The 13,511-nt window shown below is 34.3% G+C and overlaps 2 protein-coding genes across 2 annotated transcripts; one reads left to right on the top strand and one right to left on the bottom strand.

Annotated features, from left to right (window-relative positions):
* Window positions 1-3,143: 3,143 nt before the first annotated feature.
* On the bottom strand, window positions 3,144-4,322 carry LOC121780798. The gene has a single exon (XM_042178426.1). The coding sequence runs from the start codon at window positions 4,150-4,152 to the stop codon at window positions 3,427-3,429; it is 726 nt and encodes a 241-aa protein (XP_042034360.1). The 5' UTR covers window positions 4,153-4,322; the 3' UTR covers window positions 3,144-3,426.
* Window positions 4,323-10,619: 6,297 nt separating this feature from the next.
* LOC121781328 (EPIDERMAL PATTERNING FACTOR-like protein 9) lies at window positions 10,620-11,260 on the top strand. The gene is made up of 3 exons (XM_042179075.1): window positions 10,620-10,811; window positions 10,888-10,934; window positions 11,006-11,260. Exons 1-3 carry the CDS (start codon window positions 10,748-10,750, stop codon window positions 11,162-11,164), a joined length of 270 nt encoding a protein of 89 aa, XP_042035009.1. The 5' UTR covers window positions 10,620-10,747; the 3' UTR covers window positions 11,165-11,260.
* The last annotated feature ends 2,251 nt before the right edge of the window (window positions 11,261-13,511 follow it).

Genomic DNA, 13,511 nt, shown 5'->3' with positions numbered 1-13,511 from the left:
GGGAGGGGGCTGGTGCAGGGCACCGGCAGCGGCGAGGCCGCTACCTGCGCATCATATCCATGACAGAGGAGCTGAGTGTCGCCGGAGGGGGAGGAGTACACACCGCCGCGGGTGACGGCGATTCACCAAGGAGCGACGCTGTGGAGGAAAAAGGCGACGCCTTCTCCCTATCGGTGACTTCGACGGAGAATGCGAGAACTCACCGTGACTCCGCCGGAAAGAGGAAGGAAACGCCGGCGGTGCCCGACGACCCTGGTGGAACGGTAGAGAGAAAGCGAGATGGACGGGGCGAGGAAGAGAGGCGCCGCTGTTTTCCTTCCAATTTTAGGGTTTTCCTTAGTAAAGAGAAATTTGGGGATTTTGGATAATGAGAGGAGAGAGAGACCAATGGAGTGTTGGAGAATGGGGTTGAATAAAATAAATGGTGTTTCCTTTAATTTATTTTGGGCCATCTCAATAATTTGATGATTTGGGCTACTCCTATAAATTAGGGGCTTGGGCCTGAAAGTATATAAAAAAAGGGAGTTGGGATAATTATTCTTTTGTTGGGCTTAATGAATAAGTTAAATGAGCAAGTGGCCTATGTAGTTTATGAGCTCTCCTAAGTCGATCGAATAATTGATGAGGAGTAATGGTTCGCTAAATATTTCTGCCATGATAAATTATAATTCCCGGATTTTATTTTAATGCTTGAATAATTTACCTAGGAAGTAAGACTCTCTTTACTAAATGAATAATTTGTAAACCTCCATATAAATTAAATCACTCGATTTAATTAATACTTAAGGACTTTCTATGAAATGAGGAAATAGAATAGAATGATCATGCACTTAGGATGCATTCACGTTAAGATTTCTTGGCTTCTTAAATCTAATTAAGTACTACTCCCTCCGTCCGGCATTAGGAGTTCCGATTAGACATTTCCATAAAAAGTGAAATAAAAATATTATAAAATAAAACACTAAATAACACATGTAAAAACACATCCAAAAAACAAAGCAAATAATAATGCAAATGAGTCCCACATTCCATTATCTCACACTCCAATTATTACATACTCAAACATTTCTTAAAACCCGCACCCAACTCAACCGGGACTCCTAATGCCGGACGGAGGGAGTACCTTTTTTAAAGGGCGTCTTTGCACGTCGTTTAAGACCAAATCAAGAAACTTTTCGGCTAAGGAAATAGTTTTTGAGGTGGGCATTCTTTTAACGTGACTTTTAAGTGTTTATGTGAAAATTTCTATACATGTTTTTGTCATGCCATGTTTTGCTTTTATGAATACCTATCTGCTTGGCTTTGCTAATCATGTTTAATCGAATTCGGGTCCCAGTAGGGCCGCAAACCCTACTCGAACTAGTGTACACATATGGAGATCGTGAGCTAGCTTTCGAGTTGGCCTGTCCAGTGACCGTCGTGGAATATGACGACATTCCCAGTTCACATACGTTCAGATATGGTATCTATATTTATGTGATTGCACAATCAATTTTATGAACTAAAAGAATTTTAGTGACGCGGACCCTTTTTAAGTAAAACCTTGTGATCACTCAACTGTGGCTGACAAAACTTTAATGAAACTTATGATTTTTGGCAATAAATCCACTGAGTATATCAAATACTCAGCTCAGCATGTTTCTTTTCTAATGTGCAGGTTGAATGTGAACGAGGAGGCGAAGGTGTTGGGAAATGGTATTAATAAGTAGCAATAGGTAGCCTAAAGTAGTGTGTTTTCACACATACTACTTTGTCTTGGTCTCTTCCGCTGCATTAGGAAGTCTGTACTAGGAGCTTGTAAACCTAGATAACTTACTCTGATTTTCGTTTTGACCGTGTACCACTTTTGCACTCGAAACTAATGTTTGAATTTGACTTATCCTTTATGTTTATCTCTTTATTTTAAGACTATTTTAGTCACGATATAGCAGCGCTCACTAACACTAGGGAGATGTGGTCGTGACAGAGTGGTATCAGAGCGCCGTTCTTTCACTCTGGACCCAAGAACTTGCTTTCAAGCCTTAGTCTAGGATAATAGTACTAGGCCAGAATATGACTAAAATGTTAAACTTAAAGGGACTCAACACCTTGACTCGTCAGATTCAACTGCAGCAAAGGAGGTAAATACCTATGTTTCTAGAAGCTTCTAAGAAAATGTATTTTATGAATCTTTATGGAAAATGAAATGTGTTTTTATGAATCTTTATGAGGATGAAAATGTGTTTGTGAATCTTTATGAGTTGCTATGTAAGTGTGATGTATGGCATGCGGCCAATTATTTGATCTTTGAACATGTTTGTGGAAATATTGATGAATAGTAACCGAGCCTATGTATGCGAACTTAGAGCGCCTAAGAAAGTATATTAGGCTAATATACTTATGAACAAGTAGTTATTGAATGAAAATTCCCTTACCGCCTTCGAAAGCGATGAAATCAACCCGGTGATTACCATCGTTTTGGGACTTCAAAAATATTTAAATAAGTCCGGTCAATAATATTACTTCCATCCAACAAAAATAGATATAATTATGTATGGTACAAACTTAGTTGTACAATTGATAAAGTAAGAAATAGAAGAAAAAAGTGCAGTAAGAGAATAACAGTGTTAGTAGTATTATTTAAATATTTAAGATTTTCTATAGTTAGAAATTGTTATATTTGGGTGAACTACTAAAAATGGTAAAACTGATATAATTTTTATGGAAAGTGATAGAAAATAACAACAATAATAATAAAAATAAAAAAAATAATAATATATTCATCACCACAGTTTTAATCAAAATTTATAAAGTTTGGTCAGGTTCGTGAACCTTGAAATGTTCGATAAATATACCTTGAGCTTGATTCAATATATTTTTCAAGTCAAGTTACATATAAATAGTGTTCAATGAGTATATACAGTAAAAAATACGTGATGTGACAACAACCTGAAGTTTAATACAAAGCAGTAACCATCCGTAATCAAGAATAAAAGAATAGATTAAGTGGTAATTATGTATTTATGTTGAAAAGCGATGCCCTCGTCCTAGATTAGTCATCTAAATTAAAATAAATTAGTTCAAGTTATAGTAACTAGGTTTATATCAATAACACCAATTCATAGGTATACTACATTATTTGCACTGTACATTCGCGATCAAACTTAGTGTTCGTAAATAAATCCAATAAAAATAATTCTGACCATAAATTCCCTTGACTAACAACATCGTAAATTTACTGAAAAACACCGGATGTTGATTGACCACAATATACACTAACCCATCACGTAATCAAGAATCAAAGAATAAATAAAATTTGATTAAAAAAATATAGGATGATAATACTATAGTATCATCGTTAAATCCAATTTCTAAGTGGATATCTAAATTAAGCGATAGCCAAGCCCTAAGTTGGATGGTCATTATTAGCCCCAATTAATCAATCAATTAAGCGGTGATTATGTTTAGAAGCGATGCTCTCGTCCTAATCAGCCTTCTAAACATGTCGTCCAGCTCAGCCGCCATGTCATCCACCACCACCTCCACCTCCTCCAGCCTCTTCATCATCGTACGGACATCCGACACGTCACCCTTCTCCCACACGCTTAAACTGTCCACCCGGGTCAGCTTGATCCGGAATATTGGGTCCCTCCGACCCGACTCTGCCTTCCGACCCGGATGCGGGATCGCTATCAGCGTCATCAGCGACCGCACCATCGCCGTCGTCGTCGCCCTCACTTCTGCCAAGAGCCTGACTACTGCAGTCAGGCTCTGCTGATTCTCCTTTTCCTCCTCGGCCGCGGCCGAGGCTGAGGAGGAGAAGGTACCGCGCTCCATTCCCTTGAGGGAATCGAGCCTTTTCAGTATCGCTTTCTTCAAATGTTTCCGCGGGAGGCGGTGGGTGGCGATGCTGCCGGCGGCGTGGTCGGCGGCGCTGGCGATGCGGCGGAAGGCCGCCTGCAGGCTTTGCAGGTGGTCTTTCGCGAGGAGGATGAGGTCCTTCGCGGCAGCGCACGAGTCCGCCATTTTCAGCGACGCCTCCGAGACGTCGTCGGCCAGCTTCTCCTGCCGCCGGTCGCTCACGGCCAGCTTCATGTCCGGCAGACTCAGTAACTCGTTTACTGAGTCGTGGAATTCGTTCAATGAGTCGAAATTGAATTGGACTTGTGACATTTTTTTTTCTTGTTTTGTGAATCAAATGAAATAATTTTGTGAATTGAATCCTATTTATAGGGAAGAGTGATCAAAGGTTTGAATGGGATGGGAGCTATTCTTGACTTGGGAAAAAAACAGGGGAATTATGGTTGAGCACGGAGTTTGTGGCTGGGGATTATGACTTGCTACATCGGTTACAGTATTTAAATATGGGATTAGTAAGAATTAAAAAGAGGAGGAAAGGGTGTGGAAATTTCGTGTGTTTGTACGGTTGTGGAGATTGTCAACAGCTATGGGACCAAATTAAGCAGCTGGAAATTGCGTCGCATTTGCACAGTGGATTAGTCTATGTATTTAAACATTTTGTGGTGTCAATTTTGGGGTTGTGTGTGTGAACATTTTTATGATGCACGTGAGGATATAAGAATTGCGATATTTAATAATCACAAGTTGGGAGAATTTTTATTTAAAAATGTGTACACAGATCTAAAATTAATTGTGTACTGGATTTGAATTTTAATTGATGTGATCCATATTAATGAATTTCTATCTCTTCGTTTTTAAAAAGGAAAAAAAAAATCTAATTCGACTTTAATTATAGTTTATGATTTGAATATATTTTTTTTGATTGGTATAAACAAAAAATAAATGTAGGTCTTCAGTGAGAACGAATGAAGCATTTCACAAAAATTCTATCTCATTTGTTTTAATAAGACTTTTCTTTTACTTTTCTAGGTTCAAGTCATTTTTAAAAAATGATTATAATGTTTGAGTGTCAAACTTCTGTTGATCCATCTCGAATCTTGATCGCCAGTGTGATCGTGAAAAGTTGGTTCGGTTGGGACTCTAATAAACTATACTTTTATTTGGTTAATCCTTTGTTTATTTTTTTTAAGAAAATGAAAATCTTACACCTTTAATTATGTTAGTGGTGACTTTGAAAATTCGTTAGTGCTATCTATAGATATGTTATCTTGTACAGTGGCGATTATTTGAATATAGGATGCTACATTTAATAAAAAATTTAATCATATTAGTAACGAATTTGAAATTCCCTTTTATTAAAATTTACAAATTATAATTTTAATCATTAATAACTAATTTAGGTTTCTGCTAATGCTTAATAAGAAATTTATATTTTAGAAAATTCTATACTTTGCTAAAGATATACTAGTATAACATTTTCTTTTTCATTTTTAATATTCTTATAGAGAAAGTTTAAGTTGATACCAAATCAATTTTTTTAATACGTCTAACTATTTAAATTTAGCTTCCTTTAGAAAAAAAAAACTAAAAATTGGTTCAATCCCCTGACGGTTTCCAACCAAATCGACTAGTTTTTAGGTTCAAAATGACTCCAATTGTTTGACGGTTTTGACTTATTAAAGGAGACCTTTCTTTGTTGTGATTATCATCCTTGTAAAATAAGTACTATGAATTATGATCCTTATTCCTTAACAATCTTAAACCTGGCAAGTAACATTGAGCATCAAATATAGTACTCTAATTCTCATATGCAAAAATCATAATTGATAAACACAATTTATATTGATAATTTGTTTTTTTTTTAATTTGTACAAGTATGGATGTCCATTAATTTGATAAATGCATAGACATTGATAAATTTATAGTTTCGGAATAATTATTTTCTACCTCCATATATTTCAAATAGAAATTGAGAGTAATACACCTCCATCCCACAAAAATATTCACTTTTGATTAGACACAAATTTAATGTATAATTGGTAAAGAAATAGAGATATAGCTAAAAAAAATATTGTTAGTGGAGAATGAGTCTCACTTTATTATACAGAAAAAAGTTTCCAAAATTAAAAAGTGTACAATTATGAGATCAATTAAAATGAAAAGAGTGCATACTCCTATGTAACGTGACATAGGGATTTTTAATTAATTGTCCTCGTTGCCTTCCCCAAACTACAATTTAATTATCAAAAAATTTCTCGTCTAATTACAGAGTGGTGTTGAAGTGATATCCATAAACTTTTCAACTACAATTATGGAAACTTCCTCTTAGAAGTTAGAAATGAACTGTTGCTGCTTGGATATTTGTTTGTCTGATTTAGCTAGCTTATGTAAGATCTTGTTTGACACGTCAATTTATAGAATTAGAACTTCATTATTTACTTTGAAAAGTAAACAAACGACTTCAAAATTGTCTATGAGCCAAAAAAAAAAAATTAAAGAATGGAAAACCGGTGGTGGCTTCTGCGAATTTTCTAATTGTCTCTTCAAATTTAAGTTCTAATGTATTTGATAGCAGTAGTATTGTCAAACATTTCGCCATAGATTTTTAACTTCTCAAGATTGAAGGTAATTATGTTTATTAATAGTTGGTTTTTTTAATAATGTTTCAAAGTTTTATATGCTACTAATATATTTTATCCGAGCTAACTTTAATTGAAAATTATATTCTAAACTATTTTTAGTTTATTAATATAATATTTTTCATACTCGTGTAATAAATTTGCATATGTTCAAGGGTACGAGGTTTAAAATATCGACGAAGCCAAATTAAATCAACATTAAATTTTATCAAATCAAGAAATACAGTTTATATGTAAAGAAAAAAGTAAATAGAGAACGGTGCTTCAACAAATAAATACATTTAAAAAAGTACTCCTTGCGCCCCCGAAAAGTATGAATTCTTTCTTTTTTTAGTCCGTTCCTGAAAAGTATGAACTTTTTAATTTTGTAAACTCATTTCTCTCTAATGAGGTATGACTCATTCTCTACTAACAATATTTTAAAAACTTTTTCTTTCTATATCTGTCTTATTTTTTCAATTTTGAATTAAAACCCGTATCAAATCAAATGTTCATATTTTTCAAAAACGGCACACATAAATAAAAATGCAATCAACCAATCCGTACATTATTTAGATACAATGTACATTGAAATAGTATACGAACCTTTTAAAGTAATTAGAATAATTAAAATATATCGAACCAACATATATCTAGATGCATTCTGCTTATTTTAATAAAGCATGCTCTGTTACAGAGTAGTACTAGTATATTTTATTTTCTAGATCCTCGTAGTTTCATTAGATTAGATCTATACTATTAAAATGGAAAAAATGTAAAAGGCTATAACGAAAGTAAAAGTAAAAATAGAAGGATCTCTAAATATTTACCATTTTATTTTTGTATATTGTATTTGTAGTTAAGAATTTTGTCAACTTATGAATAATAACCGAAAAGTAGTAAGTATCAATTATGTCATAAAATGAGTGATGTTGATCGAAGTTGTACCGGAATCTAGCAGAGGATTTTGACTGTGAGTATTTATTTATATAATAATTGTTGCAACATCAATGCAAGAGGATTTCAATCTGTCGTATTAATTAAATTTCACTCGAACAAAGTGTCGCAACTCCAGATAACATATAGAAGTATAATTGTGAATTACTATTAATTAAGAAAGTCTCACGATTAATTTCAGCTATGAGCATGTGATGTGAACACGATATATGTTCGCTTATTTTCTTGTTTTTAGTAAAAACATAGAATTTCGTAAAATCGTTCAGCACTAAAGCGTGTGGGCTGGAGGTTTATCCAATGCTTTAATTCCTTTCACAACAATAATTGGTTGCATACTAATAATAATATGTCTTCTCTTGAGATGGCAATGTTGGTATCCTCTACAATTCTGACTGCAACTTTGACAGAGGATAATCAAGCATCATGTAGGAATCAGACTGTTTAGGATTCACTATTTACTGAGACCTCTTTTATGTAAAAGACGAGAGCTGGTCAATCTTTCTACAAACTGATCAATTACAAACCAATTACTTAGTACAGAACACGATACAAGGCTACCGACTCAAGTTCAAGCTATGTATGATATGGCTTAGCATCTTGACCTTGGTAAGAACGATAAATTCTTCATTCATAGCAGCAAACCAAATCGAAAAGGCTAAGACAACCTTGATGGAATGAGGAATGACAAAATATAGATTATCATGACATGAGCAGCCATGGAAGTAGTAAAAAAGATAAGAGGAATGACAAAATAGGGTCTCCCTTATACCATCTGCCTTTAGCCATTCTATTCTTCTAACTCATTTACATCCAATTTTAAAACTAATGTATAAAAGTCAACCCAGGATTCCATTAATTTTTTCGATCCACTTTCTTTCACATTTTATAAAACATGCATCGAGTCAAAGTGAGACCTTAAATCAGGGAGTATTTTTTTTAATAACTATAATTTGTTTCCTTTAAAACAAAATTATCAGTTAGTCCGCAGTGTTGGTCTCATGGAAGATTTATTAATGCATGAGTTCAAAGGACTAATATGACTGCACATTTAAACCCTCTTTTAGTTTCATTTCGTAGGCTTCACAAATGGGCCTTCTCATATGTGAATTATGAAACCTATTATTTTATAGTCCAATAATTTATTCTATTACTAATAAAATGACTCAACAGTTGTTTTATAATAATTTGAACGCAAAATAAAAATATAGTAATATCTTTGAAACAACAACGTCCATTCCTGCTGAATATTCTTCACAATCAGTTCTTGCTCGACATTATCTTTAATTTAAACAATGTCAATTCTTGCTTAATATTCATAGAAGGAAATTGCTGTATGTATAATAATTATCATACTACTCCTATTATTTTCTCTATAATTTAATAATAATTATCAAATTATTATTTTTATTTTTTATTAACCCATTGTTTTTGGCCTAATTTAAATAAATGCAATAATTGTCTTTATTTTTATAATAGATTTAAGTGATTTGTTTTTAATAAGATTAAATTACAAAGTTTTATAGTATATCAATTGATTAAATTCGTTTTTAGTCTTACGTTCATTAGAATCTGCAATGAAATTTGGCAAGTTAGATTGGGAAATAAGACAGGGAGATGATTGGTTGAAAGATATTTTGACGATATACGTCGAAAGAGAATAGTTCACAATCATCCCGAATAAAATGATATTTTTGGTATATGAATACTCACACGAGCCAACTATTTCGCGCAACGTAAGGTAGTTGTATTTATATTTATATATTTATGATAAAAAATAATTATTTCAATATAATATTTGTTGTTTTAAAAAATTCGACCCCACATTTGAGATAAGATTTAACGAATGTGTAAAAGAATTTAACAAATTAACTATGCGAAAAGAAGCTCCGAACACTGAACCTGCGGCACGCATGAGGTTGAAGGACCACACGCCGTCGGAGTCGACTTGATCACGTGATAAGAGAAGCCATTATTTCATTTCCTACACAAAGTTATTTTGATTCCACATTACTGTTTTTTCCACATATTTTCTTTTTATTTCAATAATTAATTTCCTTGTCGAGTTTAACAAAGCAGGTCGGATAATGGGTTTTTTCACCACGAGAGTTGATTGCTCAGTTTTCATTTATAATTCTTGCATTCTTTTCGAATTTTAGTGATTCATCATATTTTTATTAGAATTAAATAAATTCAGAGAAACTTACAGTTTAATTCGTTAATTAAATAAAAATCAAGCGGAGCTTAAAATTAAATAACCTAACTGTCTCAAATTGAACTATTGAAGTACGGAAATATATATTGTTTCACTGCCAATCGCTTACATACTAATAATAATATAGGAGTACGTATTTTTATTTTATTTTGCACCAGTCACGTATTCTATTCATGACTGAAATTTGAATTTTGGGAAGAAAATATCTACATGTGTGGCACAATTTTGTTAAAAAGGTTAACTAATCCAAATATTAAACCATTATTTCCAATAGTTTATCAATCCAATAGTAATTCACCCCACAATTTCTTATCTCTTTAGTGGGTCCCACCCCCTAAAAATTAGGCTGCCCCCTACACGTGGCTCTATCTTCTACCATATTCAAGCTTATCAATGCTTCAATTTCACACACACACACACACAATTTGAAGCATCAACACACTGCATGAGATCATATCATTATATCAACCTAAAAAAAAAAGTCATACTAGCACATGCAAGATTAGAAACACAAATATATATAGGCTGCGTTTAATGCTAACTTCTCTCAAATTGATAACTTGTTAATTTATCAATGCAGTGTATTAAAAATATCAACACGATCACATTAAAATGTTAACACTAATTTGCGTAGACATTATAATATACTATGTTGACATTTTAAGTATCAATATCAACACAATGTATTAAAATATCAACAAACTTTATGTTGACATTTTTAATACGCTGCATTGATGAGTTAGCAACGAATCACACCTTCACAAACAAATAATAAAGCAAAACTTATTTCAGTCAAATGAATAATTTTGGGAACATCCCTTGATTCTTTCATGAAAGATATCAATCTCCTCCCTACAATGATTCCAACAAAATAAATAAATACAAAAAAATTGGATGACAGTGAATAAGATTTTGTAGGCGCATGGAATAATCCAGCAAACTGTTATTTCAACAATTTTGTTTTGTCTGTTAAGTTGGGGACCTCCTTTTGTTTTAGCAGCACCACTGCATATTTTAGCCAATTCTATCTCCTTATGGTCAGTATTCACCCACACTCCCTTCCTATCTACACACATACATTCTTCACATCCTTTCTCCCATCTACGGATAAGGCGCCCCGATGGCCCCTTGGGAGAAGCATTTGCTCCTCCTCGCCTTCCTCTACGCCGCTCTCCTCATCCAAGGTCCCAACTCCTTTCCCCCTTCGCGTCGCGCTTCATTCTTTCGTGCGTAATTCTAACTTATTTGGCAATGCTGCAGATGCCACAGGGTCTACAGATTATGGTATTGCATCACCAGGAATTCAAGTAAGCCTTAATTAAGGTTACATTTCTTCTTTTTGTCACGAGTTTCGACATCATGGTTGTGGAAATTGCAGGATGGCTCTAGAAGATTGCTGATTGGCTCGGTGGCACCAACGTGCACCTACAACGAGTGCAGAGGGTGCCGGTTTAAGTGCAGAGCCGAGCAAGTTCCGGTTGAAGGCAACGATCCGATAAACAGCGCTTATCACTACAAATGTGTTTGTCACAGATAGAATTTTTTGCACCTTTGAGTTTTTGTCCAAATGTAGGAGCATCAGCTCATACTATATTATTACTATTGAGAAAATATAGATTCATTTTGTCCAGCATTCTTATGTGTCTGCTGTTTTGGAATGCTGTTTAACCATTTGCTTATTAAGCATTTAATCACAAGATTTATACTAAATCTTACTCCCTCTATTCCACTGTAGTGGGACGTTTCTTTTTGGCACGCGATTTAAGAAAATTTGTGTTAACTGAGTCAACTAAAGAAAAAATAAAGTAAGAAATGAAAAAAGTAGAGAGCTGAAGAAAGAATAAAGTAAGAGACAGTAAAGTAATAGAGAAAAAATATGTTAGACTTTTGCTGCAAAAGGAAATAACTCCATTATTATGGAACGTACAAAAATGGCAAAACGACTCCACTATTATGAAACATAGGAAGTAGAATTTCAAAATAATATAAATTAAGTGCTTTGTGAGCATAATCTACTTCAAGAAACTATTAGTATAACAAACATGACTGGAATAATGTCATTATTAGTATCATCTTGACATCCCAGCTTCGAATATGAGAAGAACACACATTTTAGGTCATTTTTGTTTATAAAATTTCAAGATTAGATGATCTACCCTACCGAACTACCCCTTAGTGTATGCTTAGCCTTTAATGACGAAACGAACATCAAGTACGACGTGCAAACCTGCATATCCATCGCATACGAATCTATCAGGTGCAACGTCACTTTCAAAGCTTATGGTGATAATGGTGGGCTTGAAGAATGTCTCTAATGGTTATAAAGGAACCATAAACATTGCAAGTGGCATATGGAAGTGGTCCTAAAGTGGGGCAATCTTGTTTGAATACAGTTTTATCTTTTCACTAAATGGCTGACCACAATTCATTAGGAGAAGATATGAGAAAGCTAGAGGCCCCATTTTCCACTTGTATTGAGATGCTTCTGGTCCGCAATGAAATCTCACATTCCCAAAAAGCACTTGATGCAGAAGATACTTGTAGAAATAACTGAAACTGCAGTAATATGTAATGATTGATGAAGCATAAGAAAAATACAACTACCCTGCAAAGAAGTTAAAAAGAGAAGGAAAGGATAAACAATGCTTAAAAACATTTAGCACTAGTTTTTCTTCATTACATAATTCCCCTTCCCAGCATAATTATAACGTGCACACAATTGTTTAGTATACAAGATTTGTGGAATGAGCTCTGTACCCAACTACTGTAAACATGGTGCTTTACTAATTTTTTAAAATTGTTCTTTCTTCTCTACAGACAACATTTGAAAACTTCAGGTGAAAACCCCACAACAGAAGAATCGTTGGAACCGTGATGGATATATTCTCAGTATTCACTACAAATTCTTGGTCCGCTCTTCAATACAGATACCAAATCTTACCAATTTGAAAACAAAAAAATCTACTCTGTTTCATATGAACAGTGTGGGCTAGCCATTATTTCTTGGGCTCTCCTGAATATATAGCATACACCAAACACCAAGAATACTCAGAAATGGACCCAGATATGGCCAATTCTTCCAAGGTGAACACTCCCTAATGATAATAAAGACCCCACATATATTTATAAGACTTCTACAAACTAGGATGCTAAATCAAATCCTAACAGCTAAACAATAATTCATTAAATAAGCTAAATAAATATATAGAGAGAGGTTATCAGCTCACTTTCGGAATAAAGTAAAAGTTTGGTCCCTATCAATTCTCCGACGGTTGAAAACCAGCTTGCCTTCTAGATGGAAGTCAGAAAAATACTCTTTCGTCTCGTTATCATTGTTTTGATTTGTTTGCAATCAGAATTGCATTATTTAGAGACTTCTTCAATATCATACCCAGTACCCAATGACTACAATTGTGATTTTTGGACTATGGAATTGTAAAGGGAAATTTGCGTCGTCGAAGGCATGAAAGGGTCAGAGCGTTCCACCCGACCGGGTGATTTTTGGGTCACTTCGTCCACCCGGTCGGGTGACTCACGGAAGGCAGGGCGGGTCCAGAGACTTTCACCCGACCGGGTGATTTAGCACCCTAATATTCACCCGGCCGGGTAGAGTGACGCATGATAGATTTTGTGGGCCTTTTTCTAGGGATTTTGGCCTAAACTATAAATACCCATTTTCCCATTTTATTCCTTAGTTATTGCTGAAATCATATACTTGAGAGATTTGTTCCTCTTGAAGAGGGTTTTCAACTAATTCCTAGATTTAGGTTGCTTGGTTCATCAATTCCTAGTGAAGTATGGATCAAGTACTGGTATGCTTTGAGGATTGTGATTGCCTTGAAGATCTAGCCATGAATGTATGTTAGTTATGTTGTAAGTGCCTT

Source organism: Salvia splendens, chromosome 20, assembly GCF_004379255.2.
Source record: "Salvia splendens isolate huo1 chromosome 20, SspV2, whole genome shotgun sequence".
In the NCBI taxonomy this organism is placed as follows: Eukaryota; Viridiplantae; Streptophyta; class Magnoliopsida; order Lamiales; family Lamiaceae; genus Salvia; species Salvia splendens.
This window is presented reverse-complemented; position numbering and strand designations above follow the sequence as displayed.